Source organism: Brachionichthys hirsutus, chromosome 5 (genome assembly GCF_040956055.1).
Source record: "Brachionichthys hirsutus isolate HB-005 chromosome 5, CSIRO-AGI_Bhir_v1, whole genome shotgun sequence".
NCBI classification, from domain to species: Eukaryota; Metazoa; Chordata; class Actinopteri; order Lophiiformes; family Brachionichthyidae; genus Brachionichthys; species Brachionichthys hirsutus.
Window position 1 is genome coordinate 11,085,436 of NC_090901.1, and position 20,630 is coordinate 11,106,065.

A 20,630-nucleotide genomic window follows, 5' to 3' on the forward strand; every position below is an offset into this window, starting at 1 on the left:
CTTCTCCTTTTCCCAAGAAGATTGTAATCATCTCGGTCGTAGTTGTCTCTTCTTTTGTGACCCATTTACATTTAGCCGCTGTCTAATTTTAACTACATTTTTAAGTCCTGCTTTAGTGACAGGCATGTTTGTGGTGTTGGACAGATTAATTTTGACAGTGAAATGTGATTGTTTCATTTACGGATGAACAAAAAATCAGACCAGATTTCTCATTAAGGAACAATACAGGCCTTGTTTCTTTTGTAGTGAGGGAACATCTACTCTAGACGATGATTTCACTGTTTCCAGGAACAGATTGAAATGTTCTGGTGAAAATATGTGGACAACAGGAAGTGTGTGTGTGTTTTCTACAGTGATCTGATAAAGAGATGAATACTGGCGGAGCTACAATGAATTCTAAAGATGAAAAAAGCAGGACAGATTGAGTGGGGAGTAGAGCCCTGTAGAGCTTGTAGAGGTTGAATCAGTGCTCTATTGAACGTAGTTGCTGCTGTTTCCATAGAAATGTCTTCAGAGCAGAGCCAACAAGGGCGAGGCTGAAAGCTTCAATGTGAAAACCCTGTTGATGCATGACTCTGGATATTTAATGAGGAGGAGGAGGAGGAGTGACCACGGAGAGACAGAGAGACAGTTGCAGCAGGAGGACGCAGAAAACTAACAGCTGCAGCCAGGATGGGCAGAAAAATGTCCTTTTTTGACTTTTGGAAGAGCATGAAAGAGAGAGGAGCGCTTCTGGAGAGAGCCAGTCAGCTGAGGCTTCTTCCCTCACAGTTGTAAGTCTGATTCATAATTAAACAAACTGTGAAATGCAAGCGATGGTGAAAGATGCTCTGTGTGAATCTTAAATCTGACTTCCTACAATAGGCCAATCATTGCTAGAAATACACTCGGAGTGCAGACCTCCGTCATGCAACTCATTCTTAATTAGATTTACACCGTCCACATGATGATCTGGATCATCACCAAAAGGTTCTAAATTGTTCTTGGTATCTTTTTACACCAACCATGAAAAGTAAAAGTGACTCAGAGTTTATGTGTATTTTTAACTGATTTTTTAACCTGTAAATGTTAAAGTGTAATATTTTTTTATGACCTCATTCTGGATCAGATCCAGAAGACATTTTGCATGATAGTTCATATCGGACCCCTTTATGACCGTTATTTTTGGTGAGTGAATTGAATGCAGGTTTTGCAAGATATTAATATTTGAACAAGCCTTCATTATAAGTACATTTATTTTATTTTGTATCCAGGCGGGTATCTCGATCGGTCTCAAAATTTAATGGAATCTAAGTTAGATCAAGACTCATCTTTATTTTATTTTTTTCATCAAGATCTATCCAGCGGATTTTCACATAATCCTGCTAACAGACAAACAAACAAAACATGACCTCCTTGGTGGAAGTCGTTAAATGTCACATTGACAATAAAACAGTATAAGAAAATAAAACAAGGTGCAGACAACAGGTTTGAACCACAACTAAACATCCATAAAAATCATTCTACCGATATAGTCTCTGTCTCTCCGCTGGACATGTCCAAAGTAAACCATCATAGTCTGGTCTGCAGTGAGAGAAGGTAGAGGAGAATTTAGAGAAGTGGAGGTATGTTCTAGAAAAGAGAGGAATGAAGATGAGCAGGAGTAAAACAGAGTAAAATGTGTGTAAATGAGAAGGTCCCAGGAGGAACAGTGAATTTACAAGGAATAAACGTTTAAGGGTGACGGTGGTGCAGGTGGTTGAGCAGGTAGTCCTATGATCGAGAGGCTGGCGTGTCAATTCCTTCACCCACATTGCCTGTGTGAATGTTGTGAGCGAGTGAATATCGGTGGTGGTCAGGAGGGCCGATGGCGCAAATTGGCAGCCTCACTCCTGCCAGTCTGCCCCGGGGCAGCTGTGGCCAGAAGCTTACCACCACCAAGTATGGAGTGAATGAATAATGCACAATGCAAAGTGCCTTTGAGTGTCCAGAAAAGCGCTATATAAAACCAATGCATTATTATTATTATTAAAGATGGTAGAGGACTTCAAGCATCTCGGGTCAACAGTGCAGAGCGATGGAGAATGTGGAGAGGAAGTGAAGAATCACGTGCAGGCAGGCTGGAATGGGTGCAGGAAGTATCAGGTGTCCTATGTGACAGGAGAGGAGAGGAGAGTGGTGAGGCCAGTCATGGTGGACAGCTTAGAGACAGTGGAGATGAAGATGCTGAGGTTCTTCTTGGGCGAGACCAGGTTGGACGGGATTAGAAATGAGACAATGAGAGGGACAGTGAAGGTTAGACGTTTTGGAGACAAGGTCAGAGAGGACAGACTTTGATGGTTTGGACATGTCCAGAGGAGAGACAGGGACTTTATCGGTAGAAGGATGCTGAGGATGGAACTGCCAGGGAACAGGGCTAGAGGTCGACCCAGGAGAAGATGCATGGACGTAGTGAGGGAGGACATGAGAGTGGCTGTTGTCGGGGAGGACAATGCAAAGGACAGGGTGAAGTGGAGAAGGCTGACTTGCTGTGGCGACTCCTCACAGGACAAGCAGAATGTACAGTAGACTGGTTTAAAAGAATAATTTCACTTTTTCTTTGTTTATTTTCTTATTTGATATTTGAAAATGTCTCCTTCAGGTACCATTTGGAAAATTATCTTTAAAACATCCACACTCTTTACGGAGAAGTTTGCCTGCTGCCCACTGGTGTGTCACAAACAAAAGAGAGAGAGAGAGAGCTCTGCTGAAATTACAGAAGGAGTTCAGTAACTAAGGGTTGTGCATTAATGGAATTATCTGAGAAGTCACAATGCTTTTGACTTTTGTTAGTCAAAAGCATTATGTGAAAACCTCTACAACATAAAGAGCAAAATGAGAAGGCAGAAGGGCCAAGAAAAAAAAAAACTTCTATTTTGGCGTTGATGGAGATTGGGGGCGAATCCAGGAAATGTGTTGGGGGTTTCCACATTTTCCCTGATGTCCCAATCACACAGATTGCTCTGTTCTGTTACAGCTGCTTCCAAAACACAAAGGAAAAGACAGAAAGCAGTAAAATAAAAAAGACAAGAAAGATAAAAATCCCATAGAGTAGGGTTGTGCAACAAGACAGTAAAAAAGGCAGGTTTTTAAAACATTTATCAGAGTCTAAAAACAGCCAGAAAAATTACACACAGTACGGAACTGATTTCCACTCAACGTTATGGTCCAGCGCTGGACATTGACCAGTGGACAATGACCCATGTGTCCTTTTGTAGAAAAACAGAGAAAACTGTTTGTCTATTCAAATAAAAGAAAACGCAGGATCCAATTCTTTATCTGGAACGGCACAAAAATTGTTCCGATTATTCTATGTCTCACACATTTCTGCATAATCCTGCAAAGAGAACCAAAGCAAGCATCCAAAATATTGGTGGAAATATAATCACTTTGGTGATATCAATAATATCAATAATTGTGAGTTCAACATATTTGAGAGAAATCTCTTCATTTTGTCATTTTAATTGTTACTGTGGTTCATGCAGGAAACACTTACATGGTGACAGTGGCGTTCGGGTGGCGCTGCGGGAAACCACGATTCCCTCTCTGCTGCCTCCTGTTGGTACGGCAGTCTTCAGGCGCTTCACACCAGACTCACCAGGCGAGATCAAACAACGACTTGAAGCAGAAGTGCAACAGGTGAAGAAACACGAGCCCTATCCAGCAGGCGTCCTCGAGGCTGGGAAGCCCCTCCCTTTCATCTACGGGGTCCCGCCCCCAGAGCTTCTCAACACCCCACTGGAGGACCTGGATACACATGGCCAGTCAGATAAGGTCTCTCTTTCTTCAGTAAATTATGGTTTGGTCTAAGCCCGTCAGCAGAATTGATGAATTACCTGTGGCCTGTCATGCTGACCTCTGACCTCTGACCTCTGTCTCACCTGTAGCGGTTCATTGTGCTTGGTAAAGGAAGCACCATCCACAGGTTTAATGCTGAGCCATCGTGTTACCTGCTGAGTCCATTCAACCCATTCAGGACCATTGCCATCAAGATCCTAACTCACTCATATCTTTTTTTATAGATATAGTTGTGCTGTGGCTCTTTTGTGGTATAAAGAACACCCTTCATTAAGCTGGCTGAATAAACAGCGGCAGCATAATTTGGTTTTCAACAGTATAGCAACTATCTGAAATGTGAATGTGCCATCTAGCATAAGACCATAAGAATCTCTCAGGCCTCCACGTCTGACGTTTTCTGTTGTTGTTGTTGTTCCTCTCGTCTTTCCTGACTGCTTTTCTCTTAAATCTTCTAGTTTGGATTCTACAAATAACGTTATCATCACCATCACACTTCTGTCCTCTCTTCACCCTTTTCACATAGCTGAGGATTCAGCTCACCTGTTTTCACCTTTCATAAACGATGAGACGGAGTAATGATGCAGCAGCCAGAACCTGAGCACATCTCTGTAGTGTTTATGATGCACCTGAAATAAGTTTCCATCTATTTGTGTGTGTGTGTGTGTGTTTTTTAAATATCTTTATTAACATTTTCATCTCTTAGCAAACAGATTTCTTCTCTTTGGAATTATCTTGTATTTTTTAGTCTTTGTCTGGTTTTCACTTTCTTGAATTCATCTCTTTTTTTTTAGGGGCTTTTAATCTCTTTATGACGATGTGTCATCTCTTTGTTGTGGTGTTTTTTTGTGTTGCTGACGCGTCTCTTTTTTTGTATCTTATAATCCTTCTATGCTAACATTTCTTCTACTTGTAGTGATGTTTCATACATGGATTCATGGTTTGGATTCAGAAGAAACTTTATCAAATGTATTTTTTTTTCTTTAACATCCAAACATTATTCAATTTGTTCATCATGGTGACGATTCTGACAAACTGTGTGTTCATGATGATGTCCAATCCTCCAGCATGGAGCCAAACTATGGAGTGAGCTACAACACACACACACACACACACACACACACACACACACACACAGCTTTGAGTTGACTGAAGAAAAAAGAAGCCCTGATTTCCAGCTCTCGCCTGTTGATTATAGAAAATGAGTCACAGCATAAAATTGTACTTTACAGTATTATAAAGTTCAGCGTGACTCAGAAACAAAGAGTCAGTCTGTTGTCAGAGTCGAACATTCAGAGCAGAAAGAAGACAAAGTTGAAGGAATTTGAACTTGAACTAGAAATGTCTGTCTTCAGGAAATGAAACAGGGAATTTTGTGTTTGGTGCATTGACAGAATAAAACACATGATAAATTGATGCTTCTGTGAAAGCATCAGATCGCTAGTGTTCTGCACTGAGGACAGCCTTTAACTATGCTATATTCAATCTCTATTTTTAAAGTTGCGTCTACGTATTTCAGTGGCTTTCTCCTCTTTAACAGATATGCGTTCATGGCCGTCTACACCTTTGAAGTCATCGTAAAGGTTGGGTCCAGAGGTCTCTGGTTGGAAAAATTCACCTTCCTCAGAGATCCGTGGAACTGGCTGGACCTCATGGTCATCTTCACGGCGTAATAACCATTCATGCATCTGATACACACTCATTCACCACAGCGTTCATGCTTTAAGGGATTCTAAGCCCACTGAGATAAGAGACATGACAGAGAAGGAACGAGGTGTCACAGTTCACCACATGAAAACTGAAGGTTTTCTCAGATTTAATTGGATAGCTGTACTCATTAGTTTGCTTATATTTGTTTGTTTCACTTTGTGTATCTTTGTTTTCATCTTTCACCTGTTTTCATCAGATTTTAACCCCTGGTTTTTTCATCATTTGTTGGTTTTGATTTTTTTTTTCATGGTCATGTCACAACTTTCGTGTTATTTAGCATCTTTTTGTGTGTCTCTGTTCAACTTGCATCTCTTTGTTTATGTTCCTTATCTTATTAGTCATTTGATACTGATAAATGATTTGAGTCACTTCAAACTGATGATGATGATGATGATGATGATGATGCGTTTCAGATATCTGGCCATGTGCATACCTTTTGGGAGGTTTTCTGTCTTAAGTACAATTCCTCGGATACTGAAGCTCCTCCCACTCATCTCAGGTGTGTGTGTCTCTAAGGTCGATACAGTCAAACATTCAGTGGCTACAAAGCAGCTCTTTCCTTGTGTGTGTCTGCACAATTACATTTCTGATGCCATTGCTCTGCTGACCAGCCCTGCCTCTCTCTCTCTCTCTCTCAGGTATGAAGTCAACCCTCAGAGCTCTCGCCCAATCAGTGAAGAGGCTCGCTGGCATCATCATCCTGACTTTGTTCTGCCTCAGTCTCCTCGCTGTGATTGGTTTGCAAGTCTTCATAGGAGGACTGAGGCACAAATGTGTCATAATGCCTTCCTCCCCAAACCTCTTGAGTAACGTCATCCCGGGTTACTATGACAACGCAGCAGAAAGCAGTTTCGATTTCGCCGACTACATGAACAACAGCGGTATGATGATGCTATTAAGTGCCTTTTATTGTGGATTGTCCAGTTGTTGGATCATAAAGGAACTTATTGATGAAGTGAAGTCAGGAAAAGGAAAGTAAAGGAATCACTGAAGTCTTTTTCTAAACTGCGAAGAATTTCTGTGAAATCTAAATGTATTCAATGGTGTTTTCTGACCATCAGGAAGTGCAGTATTATAAACAATGGTCTGGAAACATTTATCCCAAACTGAGGGCTCTGATTGGCTGAGCTAAAATACGAAGGCAGTGTTTGGACTGCACTAGACACGTATTAACTGGTACCCAGTATTCTTACCACGTGACCTGGATTAAGGCATGTAAGCATTTGAATCTTTAAAGGCCTATAAATAAATTGAGACGGGCCATGATCACAACATCAATAAAGAATTGCAGATGGGAGGACAAAGAGAGAGGCTGGTGTTGGGGAGGACGATGCAAAGGGCAGGCTGAAGTGGAGAAGAAGCCATGTCTGTCGTTGTTTGATTCTGATTTAAAACAACTGACACGCTGCCAAAAAACCCCACAACCGATCAGCTGTCATATTAATGCATATTATTAATGAAATCGGCCTCAGTATTCACCATTACTACAGTATTATAGTCACTTTATTCCTATACCAAGAGAACTCATCATGTGATCAATGCAATTCTGTTAATTAATTTTCCTATATATAAATGATCTAAACTTCCCTACTGGCTCTTCTGTCTGTCTCTTTGCCTGGTAGAAAACTTTTACTTCCTTCCTGGACAAATTGATGCTCTGCTATGTGGGAACTCCTCATCATCTGGGTAATACTACTACTACTACCCTACTACTACTACTACTACTACTAATAATAATAATAATAATAATAATGATGATGATGATGATGTGTTCAGGGTCTGTCCGGATGGTTTCACCTGTTTGAAGTGGGGGAAGAACCCTAACTATGGCTTCACCAGCTATGATTCCTTTGGCTGGTCTCTACTGTCCATGTTGAGACTGATGACTCGGGACTTCTGGGACAACCTGGTGATGCTGGTCAGTAACTGACTGGTCCCAGTGCACACTCTGTGGGCACTGTCATACACATGCTGGAGTTTGTACTAGTATAGCCATGCCAGCCAGCTAACCAGCTATCCAGATGTGTAGCTATAGCTTCCACTGCATGTTTGGATCTTGACTTCGAAATACTCCCAAACTCCACTTGAGTGTCCACCTGTCCTTTCTCTCACCTGTCTGTCCTCAGACGCTGCGGGCAGAAGGGAAACACTACCTGGCTTTCTTCATGCTTTTCGTCTTTCCCAGCACTTTCTTTATCCTCAGTCTCATTCTGGTGGGGGTTGCCATGGCGTTTGGTGAACAGGAGGAAGCCAGAGCTGCCGAAGCAAAACAGAAAGAAGAAGAATTCAGTCAGATTGTTGAGGCTGTGAAGAGGAGAGAGGAAGAGGAGGTGACATTTTTCTTCCTTTTTCTCAATTTTCTTTTACAGTAAAAAATTAACAGGAAAAAAATATTTTGTATTTATAACAATCAAAATGAATAAACTGATGAAAGGATACGTGATCGGGGCTGGTGAGAAAGTGGTGCAGTTTTGCTCTTTGTGATGATTGTTGTTATTACAGCAGACGACAGAACTCTCTGAGAAGAAAGATGGGGAAGACAAGAGCCACGAGGAAGGTACACACACACACACATTGAAACCAATACTTATTTTCAATAATGTTTTTCACTACTAAAACAAAATTTCACAAGATGTGATTGTTTGTAATCACACTCACACCCATAATGAAAATCCGTAATGAATCAAAATTAAATTTAAAGCTGTGCAGAATGCTACTAATAGATGATTTCCTGATCAGTTCTTGCATTTTAATGTTGTTGTTTTGGTTTTATTGTGTTCGTGCATGTAACACAGTGAATCCAGAGAATGGTGAACAGCTTACAGATAAATATTAACCAGATGTATGCTTTACATACAGTCATAGATCTATAAGGTGTGTGTGAAGATGCTCTTACCATCAGTTGTGTGTTTCAGCAGAGTCTGGAGAGCAGCGATCATGTCCTCCATGCTGCTTCACCCTCGCCAACCTCCTCCTGAAGTGGGACTGCTGCAGCAGCTGGAAGTGGCTCAAACAGCAACTCTACACCTTCATCACAAACCCATTCTTTGACTTTGGGATCTTCTTGTGCCTCATTGTTAACATCGTCTTCATGGCCATGGAGCATTATCCGATGAGTGGAGGGTTTGAGAAACACCTGAGGATAGCTGAGACGGTCAGTTAAAAACCCAAATACTAATAAGTCTGCATCTATCATTTATTTGCGCTACTCTGGCTGCTCCAAGAACGACCAATGAGAAGCGAGCTTAGAGACGAACTCACCGTAGCCTCTGACATCTCGCAGGTCTTCACGATGATCTTCGCAGCTGAGATGGTCATCAAAGTTGTGGCCATGGACCCGTACAACTACTTCCAGGTGAAACGTCCTGATTGTTGCCTGCTCAGTGGTGATGCCTGACGGCCGTTAGCGCATGCAAATGAGTGTGTTGTGTTGCCATGGTTACAGGTAAGCTGGAACATCTTCGACAGCGTCATTGTCTTCATCAGTCTGCTTGAACTGGCAGTTCAAGACGTTTCTGGCCTGTCATTGCTGAGGAACGTTCGACTGGTCAGTGTGACATTATCACCATCACACGATGAACAAATACTAGTATTATATATTAACAATGATAGTCTCTACCTCTCCTCTCACCTCTCCTCTCACCTGTCCTCTCACCTGTCCTTATGTGCAGTTGAGAGTGTTCAGGCTGGCCAGGTGGTGGCCATCTTTCCAAATGTTGCTAAAGATCATCTCAAGCTCAGGACAAAAACTGAGGAACTCTACTCTTCTGCTGCTCATCATGGTCTTCCTCTTTGCTGTGGTCGGCATGCAGCTGTTTGATAAGGACTACAAAGACCATGTCTGCCACATCTCATCGGACTGCACTCTTCCCCGCTGGCATATGGTTGACTTCTTCCACAGCTTTCTCCTCATTGTCAGGGTTCATTGTGGACAGTGGGTTGAGACGTTGTGGGACTGCATGGCGGTTGCAGGTCAGCCCATGTGTCTGATTTTCTTCATCACAATCCTGGTCATCGGAAACCTGTTGGTGAGTCCATCATCTCAGCTTTATTTGTTCCAGGCCTTGCTTTAGGTTTGACCTCTGTCCTGGAATTACTTTGTGGTCCTTGTTTCAGGCCCTTAAATGTCTTCCTGGTCCTTTTTCAGGTCCTGAATCTGTTCTTGGCCTTGCTGCTGAGCTCATTCATCAGTCATAGTCTGGTGGCTGTGGAAGATACAAGAAAAAACAACGTGTATATTGCCATGGGTTGGATCCGTAAACAGATCAGGACTTTCCTTGGAAAGAAGAAGCACGTCCACAAAGGTAGAACCTTGCCTGGAGCTGGAGAAAAGGGTTTATTTTAAGCTCTGATCTGCTTTTTAGGACCAGTGACCTCCTGCTGCCGTTACTGACCTGCGTCGGTTTCTTTGTCTGTCAGTTACCAAGATAACTCAAAGAGTTCTGGACGGATCTTGATGACATTTCCAGGAAATGTTGCCAATCGTTCGAAGAACAGTCAATTAAATTTTGGTTGTGATCCACAAGAGATCCTGGATTCTGGATCACTTTGAAATGTCCGATAAGATTGCAGTCATTGGAGCTTCTCGGTTGATTATTGATGGTTATGGAATTTGACACAGTCTTGTTGGGTGGGGGCCCTCAATCTCACCACGGAATTTCATCCGGATCGGATCCAGAATATGTAATTTTAACATTGAAAACCCTGTTTATGGATTCAACAATAATCGACTTTCACTTCATCATTAGAGAGTAATGGTAAGGAGGACAAAAACCAGGAGTCCCTGGCCTTGAGAGTCCCCAGCCATGAAGAAAACAACGACCACACGACAGTCCCCATCGCCATGCCAGAGATGGATTTAAAGATGCCTGAAGATGAAGAGGAGATAAAAGTAAAATATGTTGTTTTATTATGCAACATTTCGCTTAAAATTGAGAGACTATTATTATCATCATGTTGTTTAACTGCTCGTTCAGACAGTCTGCAGAGTGTCTCTGATCAAAGTCGTGGTAATTCCAAGCTGATGAACTTAGCTTTGAAGATGTTTGCTGAACACGTAACCTGCTAAACGACAACATCAACTCTGTTGTTTCGTTCATTGTGACGTCATGCAGAAACATCCAGAACTCCAGCAGGTGGAAGACGGCAAAGACCGTGAAGGAGTCTCACCTGAGGACTGCTGCGTCAAACGTAGGGATGCTTCAGTAAAAGCGATGAAGGACAGGAGCCGATCAGTGATCAATAGCAGCTCTGATGAGTGTCTGTCTGCGTGTCTGTTTCAGAGTGTTACCGGTGCTGTCCGCTGCTGGATATAGACACGTCCCGGGGCGTAGGGAGGGTCTGGTCTAACGTGAGGAAAGCCAGTTTGATGATCGTGAAACACAGAGGCTTTGACATCTTCATCTTCTTCGTCATTCTGCTGAGCACTGTTGCTCTGGTAAACGCCATCATCATACATGAGTCGGACGATTTCATTGGTGCGTTCACTCCAGCTGCTCAGACTGGACCAGCACCCTCTTGGTTCACTAACCAGACCCAGTCATCTCCTTATTTAATGTCCACGCTTCCATATTTGTTACCACACCTTAAAAAGGACAAACAAAAGCACAACATGAAATACGTAAACGTGTTTATTTGGATGTTATGCCAAAGAAGAAAATATGCCCGACAATGTGTAAAGAAGATTTCAACAGGAGACACAGTCATAAAATAATAACAAATAAAACAAGGAAACCTAGAAATACACTCATAGAACTCTCCTTTCGTTAATATGTGTTAACATTCTTTGATAAGAACCTGCAGTTATAATATGTTATTATACTTCCGGTAATTAACACATTTAACACACATCAAATATAAAATAGTATCTCATTTGTTTTATTTGCAATTATATCAGTGACATAAATGTTAACAGGAGTGTGTTTGTGAACAGATGTTTGAAGACATTCACCTGCAGAATCGTCCCGTCTTAGAGAGGGCAGTGAAGCTGGTGGACCAGGTGTGCATCTACCTGTTTCTGCTGGAGATGCTCCTCAAGTGGCTCGCCTTCGGCCTCAAGAAATACTTCACCGACGCCTGGTGCTGGCTCGACTTCCTAGTTTTGGATGTAAGAACAGAATCGATAACAGCAATTATCGATCATTTTACCACAGAGAACCTGATTCAAGAACACCTGGCTGCACCAATCGTAATGGGACAGATGTTTAGCCCCACCCACCGTGGTTTCATTCCTTTAGACGTTGACAGGATATTCAACTTTCTGTCTCACCTGGAATGTGATGTCATCAGCATGTGTGTTGTATCTTCCAGGTGTTTGTGGCGTCTCTCATCGCGCACAAGATGGGATACTACGAACTGGGAGCCATCCAGTCTCTCAGGGCTCTGGGGCCCCTGAGGGCCATGTCTCGCTTTGGGGGCGTGAAGGTGAGACATGCACATCAAATGCAGTCGGGTACAGGCGTATTGCATGATGATGTCACAGTAGGTACAGGTGTGTTCAACGATGACGCAACAGCTTCAGCTCTTTGTATGTGTCTCTCTACCTGACTCCCATTCTGCAGGTGCTGGTTCATTATCTGTTCCGGACTGGTCCGTATATCTTTGACACGCTGCTGGTGGCGCTGACCTTGTGGCTGACCTTCAGCATGATCGGCGTGAACATGTATGCTGGAAAGTTTTATTACTGCTTTAATGAGACATCAGGGGAACTATTATTACCTGGGGAAGTGAACAACAAGAGCGACTGCCTCTCTCTGGTGACGGAAAACTACACGGAAATACGCTGGAAGAATGCGAAGTTTAACTTCGACAATGTGATGAACGGTTACCAGTCGCTGCAGCAAATGGTTAGTCTGAGTAAATAAAAGCATCTGTGAATGAACGGCAAATCTAACTCTGAAAATATCTCCATCAGACGTCAATAATGAACGAAGTTCAGCCATGAAAAGCTAGAAAAGAAATGACATTCAAAGGATGTAGCAGATGCAGCTTCACAACACACAAACACTCTGCTGGTTACACACTACTAACACACAAACACTCTGCTGGTTACACACTACTGATACACAAACACTCTGCTGGTTACACACTACTAACACACAAACACTCTGCTGGTTACACACTACTGATACACAAACACTCTGCTGGTTACACACTACTAACACACAAACACTCTGCTGGTTACACACTACTGATACACAAACACTCTGCTGGTTACACACTACTAACACACAAACACTCTGCTGGTTACACACTACTAACACACAAACACTCTGCTGGTTACACACTACTAACACACAAACACTCTGCTGGTTACACACTACTAACACACAAACACTCTGCTGGTTACACACTACTAACACACAAACACTCTGCTGGTTACACAATACTGATACACAAACACTCTGCTGGTCACACACTACTAACACACAAACACTCTGCTGGTTACACACTACTAACACACAAACACTCTGCTGGTTACACACTGCTGATACACAAACACTCTGCTGGTTACACACTACTAACACACAAACACTCTGCTGGTTACACAATACTGATACACAAACACTCTGCTGGTTACACACTACTAACACACAAACACTCTGCTGATTACACACTACTGATACACAAACACTCTGCTGGTTACACACTACTAACACACAAACACTCTGCTGGTTACACAATACTGATACACAAACACTCTGCTGGTTACACACTGCTGATACACAAACACTCTGCTGGTTACACACTACTGATACACAAACACTCTGCTGGTTACACACTACTAACACACAAACACTCTGCTGGTTACACACTACTAACACACAAACACTCTGCTGGTTACACACTGCTGATACACAAACACTCTGCTGGTTACACACTACTGATACACAAACACTCTGCTGGTTACACACTACTAACACACAAACACTCTGCTGGTTACACACTACTAACACACAAACACTCTGCTGGTTACACACTACTGACACACAAACACTCTGCTGGTTACACACTACTGATACACAAACACTCTGCTGGTTACACACTACTGACACACAAACACTCTGCTGGTTACACACTACTGATACACAAACACTCTGCTGGTTACACACTACTGATACACAAACACTCTGCTGGTTACACACTACTGACACACAAACACTCTGCTGGTTACACACTACTGATACACAAACACTCTGCTGGTTACACACTACTGATACACAAACACTCTGCTGGTTACACACTACTGATACACAGTATCACAGTGTGAAACTCAATTCCAGCCTTTATAAGTGATGTTTACGATCAATACGAGGGACTGAGACTGATTCTGTGTCTTTCTGTGTCTGTCTGTCAGGAGGCATCATCAGATTGGTTCGACATCATGTATGCAGCCGTGGACTCCACACAGGTCAGTGGTTTGATGGCAACGTTCTGGAACTGGTTCTAGTTCTGGTTCTGTAACTGGTAGTGGTATTGATACTGATACTGGTACTACTTCTGGTACTTGTATGGAACTGTTACTGGTTCTGGAACTGATACTGGTAGATTTAAAAAGCATAATAATGTGAAATGTAAAAGAATGCGTGTGTGTGTGTGTGTGTGTGCAGGTTGAATCACAGCCAGGCTATGAGAGAAACATCTACTCAGTCCTGTACTTCATCTTCTTCTTCATCATTGCCTTCTTCACGTTAAATTTCTTCATCAGAATCATCATCAATCACCTTCAGAAAGACAAGATAAGTTTGTACACTCACTGACAGACAGACAGACAGGTGTGCAGACAGACGGGTATCGAGGCAGACTGTTTTCATGTCTCCGTTTTTCTTTTTATTTGCATTAGTTCTTTCCTTGATTTTTGTTGTTTCTCTTTCTCAGATGCCATTTTTTCTGTTTTCCTTTCTTCTACTGTATTTATTTGTCTTTGCCTGTGTGTTTATCTTCTCTTTACGTTGGAGGAAAACCCATTTTCATGACAGAGGAGCAGCAGAAATGTTCCAAGGCTATAAAGAAATGGATCCTAAAGAATCGGACCCCTGCTCAACGACCTCAGGTGGGTTCTCCTACTTCCTGTCACTTGGTTGGAACCACACCACGAACACACGTTAGACCAGGATATGCATTAGATGTCATGTTAGTATTTCAATAATGCAGTTGAACTGCCTTTATAATTCAGAGGAGGCTGACCAATCATCCAACAGCATGTTCTCTGTCTCTCAGAACCAGTGCCAGGCCCGGCTCTACGACCTGGTGACCAGCCAGGTCTGTGAGGTCATCGTGCTGGCGGTGATCTTCCTCAACATTCTGGCTCTAATGCTGGAAACGGAGGACATGTCTGCAGAGAAAGAGGAAATCATGTACTGGATACTGTTCATCTGCATCGTCATCTACGTAATCGAGCTCATCCTGAAAATCATCGCCCTCCGACGTCACTACTTCACCGACTGGTTGAACGTTCTAGACTTCATCGTGGTCTTCCTCAGCTTCTCTGGTATGATCATTTGTGTTATAATCCCATCAGTAGTCCCACTAGTCTCAGCTGTTGTTTATTACTGATGCTGATGTAGAGTCAGGTGAAGTTAATTAACAAACATCTCTGGGACTTTAATTATTCAATAAACACCTAAAAACATTGAGACAAGGTTTTGAAACATCAAACGATTTGGCCCCTAAAAGAGGCCTTGAATAAATGGCTAAATAAATCAACAGGAGGTTTTACGCTGTGAAAATATTTTAACTTTCTTTCTTTCTTTCTTTCTTTCTTTCAGGATTGTTCATCACAGACTTAATGGAGAAGTACTTTGTAACGACCTCTTGCTTTGCTCTTTTCCGATTGCTTTGTATTTTTCGTGTCCTACGCTTTTGTCGATGTGCCAGAGCCATCCGGAAGCTGATTGTGGGCTTCATGATGTCACTTCCTGCCCTGTTTAACATTGGCCTCCTCCTCTTCCTCATCATGGTCACCTTCTCCCTCTTTGGCATGTATAACTTTGCCTACGTGAAGAAAGATGCTGCAATAGATGACCTGAACAACTTTGAGACGTTTCTGAACAGTCTGTCCTGCATGTTCATGACCACCACGTCCTCTGGATGGACGGGTCTGCTGTGGCCCATCACGGACACGCCTCCAGACTGCGATCCTTATGAGGACAACCCAGGACTGATGGCCACAGGGAACTGTGGGAACCCATTAGTGGGCATCATCTTTTTTCACACCTACATCATCCTGTACATCCTGTTAATAGTTCACCTGTACATCGCTGTCGTCCTGGAGACCTTCAACTCGGAGGACAGTGAGGCACTGTGTGAGGAGGATCTAAAGATGTTTCATAAGACCTGGAGGACGTTTGATGCTGATGCGTCACATTACATACCGTACAGGTGAGCCCAAGCTTCACTCAGGTGCACGCAGGTAGCTCCGATGGGGGTAAATGCCTGTCCGATGTTTACTCCAATACTGACATTACCCCTAGAATAACAATAAACACATGACTGAAGGTCACGGATGAGTTTTCAATAAACTGAACGGTAGTAGCACCAACTACTAAAATTAGATCAATTACAGAATATAAATAATATTTCAGAAAGGAGTACCAGTTAGTACTGCTTGAGGGCCTCACATTGAAAAGTAGATGAGCAGGTGGGACCAATCAGGAGTGAAGGGCAAGCTGATTGGACGTTTAACGAGCAACCTAACGTCTGCTGCTTTCATTTTATTTCTCATGGGACAATTTAACCTTTTCATTCTATAGTTTTCACTAAAACATTTGTGGATGACGTAACTGTGTCGGGGCCAGTCACACATTTCATCAATGCATTCCTGCTTATTGTCCTTGTGAACTCTAGCGATGCACAAAAACAATAGTTTAGACTAAAAATAAATAATTTAGACCTAGTAGCGTCATTTAATTTTAATCATTATTGTGAAATGAGTTTGTCATTTAGTAAGGATCCAAATGAATTTGTTAAAATTTAATCAGAATTTTGGTTTAAAAAAACAAACATTTTTTTTCATTAAAATGAATGAATTTGTTATTATGTTGGTAACATTATCTTCATCACAGCAGAGACTTTGTTAGCAGCATGGAGTTCTAACTATGGGTTGTGTCAGCCATATTGTAACTTCTCAAGTACAGTAGTCTACTTTGCTCTATTATGGACTCTAGTAGACTCTAATGAACTCTAATGGACTCTAGTAGACTCTAATGAACTCTAATGGACTCTAACCTGTGTTCCGCAGTGAACTGTCAGACTTCTGCAATGCTCTGCAGGATCCTCTGAGGATCCCAAAACCAAGTACTGTCAAATTGATCCACATGGACCTGCCTCTGTTCACCGGAGACAAGATCCACTGTTTGGACGTCTTCAACAAACTCGCAGCACAGGTAACAACACCTGTACCTGTTGATGGTGATGGTGATGGTCAATATATGTAGCTGTGACCTTCTCATTTGTGCAGGTGGTGAAGGATCCGGAAGATTTGGACTCTCTGAAAGGCAGAATGAAGGAAATGTTTGAGATGAATTCATCCAAGGTTCTATTCTATTCTATTCTATTCTATTCTATTGCTGTTACCTTTTTTGTAAAGTCTCCAATTAAGTTTCAGAGACATGGAGATCGTTTACCTCCGTAAACATCACTGTAATCAGAAAATAGTTTTATTCATCAGGAGAAAAGTTTATGATACTTGGATACTAGGAAAAGGTAATACGGTATTATAATTAAAGAAAACAACTAACCCTAACCCTATTAAGCATCTTCTTAGTTACATCTATAGTTTATTATTAAATGAGAAATTTAATAGAACAAAAAGCTTGGTAGAAATGTAAGGGCATGAAAAGCAGCACATAAATCAAGGGTGTTTCTAGTTCTATTGATACATACGGGTGATTATTGATACCTACAGGAGTCAGATGAGCCAATAAGCAGTACCCTGAAGCGCAAACAGCAAGAGGTGGCAGCAACAGTGATCCAGAGAGCGTACAGGAAAGGTGTCTTAAAGGCTGCAGAGGAGACGGCGCTGGAGTTTGTGGATGAAGGTGTTCCAGGCTCCTCCCACCCCGCTGATGCTTAGAGCGACAACCTGAGGGAGACTCTGCTGATCATGTCACTCTGTTTCACCTGTGGACAGTTAACAGCAGATCACAGCAGAGGTGACACAACTGGAATCAGAGGACTGGCAGTCTGCTGCAACACATTATGAAAACGTTTCATGGCTGCATCTGAGTTCGGTGCACAGCCTCGAAAGTCCTGGAACGAAAATTAACAAATAAACCTAATACAGTCATTATTGCAGAATAGTATTACTAACACACATATAAAACGTATTATTGTCACATTATCAGTTACTTGTGATTGTAGCATTTTACTCTCAGACCAGATCAAGTGTCCCTTGTTTCATTTTGAAACATTTCCATTTATGGGAAATTTGACCAGAAGTATAAATTTTTACCTCCAACAAACTCACAAGACGAGTTAAATTGTGAGAACCACATTTTATATAATCTCAGCATATTTTAAATGTTTGAATAAATTACATTTGTGTACATATTTCACCACAAAACCGATGTGAGAAATGTTTCCTAATGAGATTCTGACTGGAAAAAGAGAATCATTTAAATATTAATTTGTAATTTTAATAAGAAACAAAAACTAAATTTGTTCCAATGAATTGGATGATTAGAAAAAATGCAAAGGAACTTATTACAAATATTTGATGCAGGACAAATGCAGTGAAAGAGAGACATCATGAATTAAATATTAATTATTAGTTATTGATCCCCTTCTTGAGTTTTAAATGTGTTTTGATTTTAAATCGTTACGATTTTAAGGTTTATGTAAAAGTGGAAAAATATGCTGGAGAGCAAAATGAAAAGCTTCACATTTAAAGTGTAATATCCTTTTATCCAAATAATGATTAACCAAAAATATTCTAAATATGTATTCTATGCAACAAAAGTTATATAAACAAACAATGCCGTTTGTCATGCCCTGATGGACAGACATTTAAATTCATTATGAATATTAGACAAAAATAAAAGCTTCATATGGACAGACTTTGGAAATATGTCATTTGTTCTTTGTTTCAATCGTTTTTGTTATATTATCTGAACTCGTGAATGTTACCAATGATATATTTTTCAATCTATAACAAAGTTACTATTTATTCTAGAAACATTACAACTTGATTCGTGAAAATAAAATCTACTGAAAGATATTTGCATTATATATAATGTCAGTCTTTAAAAAGTAATTTCTGCATTTAAAAGAAGTAACTTTACCATCAAGCTAGCATTTTTAGCATTTAAAAAGTAAGATTTAACATTAAATAAATATAAGAACTGACAAGAAATTAAATTAAATTTGAGATTGATTTGACCCCAGTGATCCAGATCACTGCTTTTCTAGTTGATTTTTAATGTTGGGACCCTTTCTTTGATTTAAACTGTGTTTCATTTAATTAAAGTTTTTTTAATGTTGTAATTGAACATGTCTGTTGCAGTAATACTGCTGTTGATGCTTTCTTCATACTAAAATGATAAGTATATATATATTGTTATTGTATCGTATAATTTACAAATACCGCTCTCCTCTGGTTCTGTTTCAGAATCAGAATACTTTTAACCAGAGAGAGATTCTATTTGCTACAGTGCTCCACTCAACAAAACTTAGAATGAAGAAATTCAGACTATGCACTTTCTGGTTCCCTTCTGCAAAAATGTTTAAATATAAACATAAATGCTTCATCGTTTCGATATGATTGACATACCAGGCTGGAAAGCTTTAGTCAAACACAACTTTATTGCTCTGTTCGCAGCATTTTCAGGGTGACTAATAGTAAGAGTCCATGATGCGCTTCATGCTCATGAACCTCATGCCACTCATGCCCATGTTCATGAAGTTCCTGTGTTCTCCAGGTCTCATGTACATCATCCTGCCTCTATAGTGGGGCTGCTCGTACATCAGCCAGTGGCCGTCCATCACGTGACAAGACATGCAGTTGGACATGCGGTATCGGTCCATGATGTTGTTGCAGTCATCCATCAGATCGGACATCTGGCCCCCGAAGTTCTCCCTCTCGTAGATCCTCATCCTGTACGAGCCGCGGTGCTGAAACACAGGGAGAATCCATAATCAGTCGGGACTCGGTACCTCGACTGTTTAGAGGCGTGTTGCTATTTCTGTGCGAGCATAAGGAGCTATTACGTGACTGGTTACATATGTGGTAGTTCAGCTGTGTTGCGATCGGTTGTGTGGTTACCATGGGGATCATGCGGCAGGACCTGATGCAGTCGTTCATTCCCATCATGCTGGAGTAGTCAGAGTATTCGCCCCTCCTCAGGAAGTACTGGTTGCCCATGAAGTTGGTGCGGTCGTAGACCATGAAGCAGCCTCGCTCCACCCTGCAGGAGTGACACCTGCTCAGGTAGGACGACATGTCAGCGCAGTCGCTGCTGCTCTCGTAGGAACGACCCTGGAAGTTCCTGTCCTCATAGAAGACGACCTGGGGAGAGGACATGAGGATGAATGAGGCTCAGTTGTGTCTCAACCCGATTGTTTGTAACCGGCCAGAAGGTTCACGTTAGCCCGAGTCACTCCAATTATCTTCAGCAGCACTTTGACCACCTTAACAAACAGCTAAACCAAAATGGGACAGAGACGAGGAGAGTCGGACGTGGCTTGAATGAAGCCCGGCATGTTTGTGGTTCTCACCCTGCTCATCGTGTTCATGCCGCTGGACGTCATGATGCCTCTGTGGTTGCTGTTGTCTCTGCCGGCGCTCCCTACGTTACCTGTGAAGCTGCTGCTCTTTATAGTACCTGAGCAGCCGGGGTCTTTTGTCCAAACAGCCTGAGCCAGCAGCGCGGCATAAAAGAGACGCTCGGTGTTCGGCATTTCTCTTATAGAAACCGCAGACAAAGGGACGCTGCGTGTCTCCCCCAGCCCTTTGGTGAGCCCATAGAATACAATACTTTCTGGAACAAAAACCTGAAGACAATACAAACTCTAGTCCAGCGCAGACTTTTAAACAATTCATACAGAACAATATTCACTTTGGTCTCACATAAAGAGAAGAATATTGGTGAAGAATGTTTTTACATTTGGGA

General features: G+C 41.8%; 2 protein-coding genes across 2 annotated transcripts; one reads left to right on the plus strand and one right to left on the minus strand.

Annotated features, from left to right (window-relative positions):
• The first annotated feature begins 532 nt into the window (after positions 1–532).
• Positions 533–18,848, plus strand: LOC137894377 (sodium channel protein type 4 subunit alpha B-like). The gene is made up of 30 exons (XM_068739856.1): positions 533–773; positions 3,504–3,792; positions 3,906–4,024; positions 4,810–4,899; positions 5,354–5,482; positions 5,937–6,022; positions 6,162–6,404; positions 7,146–7,209; positions 7,300–7,441; positions 7,650–7,853; positions 8,026–8,080; positions 8,439–8,677; positions 8,807–8,878; positions 8,969–9,070; positions 9,195–9,551; positions 9,671–9,827; positions 10,272–10,414; positions 10,638–10,713; positions 10,806–10,960; positions 11,456–11,629; positions 11,833–11,946; positions 12,084–12,368; positions 13,880–13,933; positions 14,133–14,261; positions 14,474–14,575; positions 14,743–15,013; positions 15,291–15,903; positions 16,763–16,907; positions 16,982–17,056; positions 17,429–18,848. Exons 1-30 carry the CDS (start codon positions 673–675, stop codon positions 17,594–17,596), a joined length of 4,953 nt encoding a protein of 1,650 aa, XP_068595957.1. The 5' UTR covers positions 533–672; the 3' UTR covers positions 17,597–18,848.
• Positions 18,849–19,353: 505 nt separating this feature from the next.
• Positions 19,354–20,418, minus strand: LOC137894378 (gamma-crystallin M2-like). Its single transcript, XM_068739857.1, has 3 exons — positions 20,236–20,418; positions 19,784–20,026; positions 19,354–19,632 (listed from the first exon to the last, which is right to left on the minus strand). Exons 1-3 carry the CDS (start codon positions 20,416–20,418, stop codon positions 19,354–19,356), a joined length of 705 nt encoding a protein of 234 aa, XP_068595958.1.
• Between the last annotated feature and the right edge of the window lie 212 nt (positions 20,419–20,630).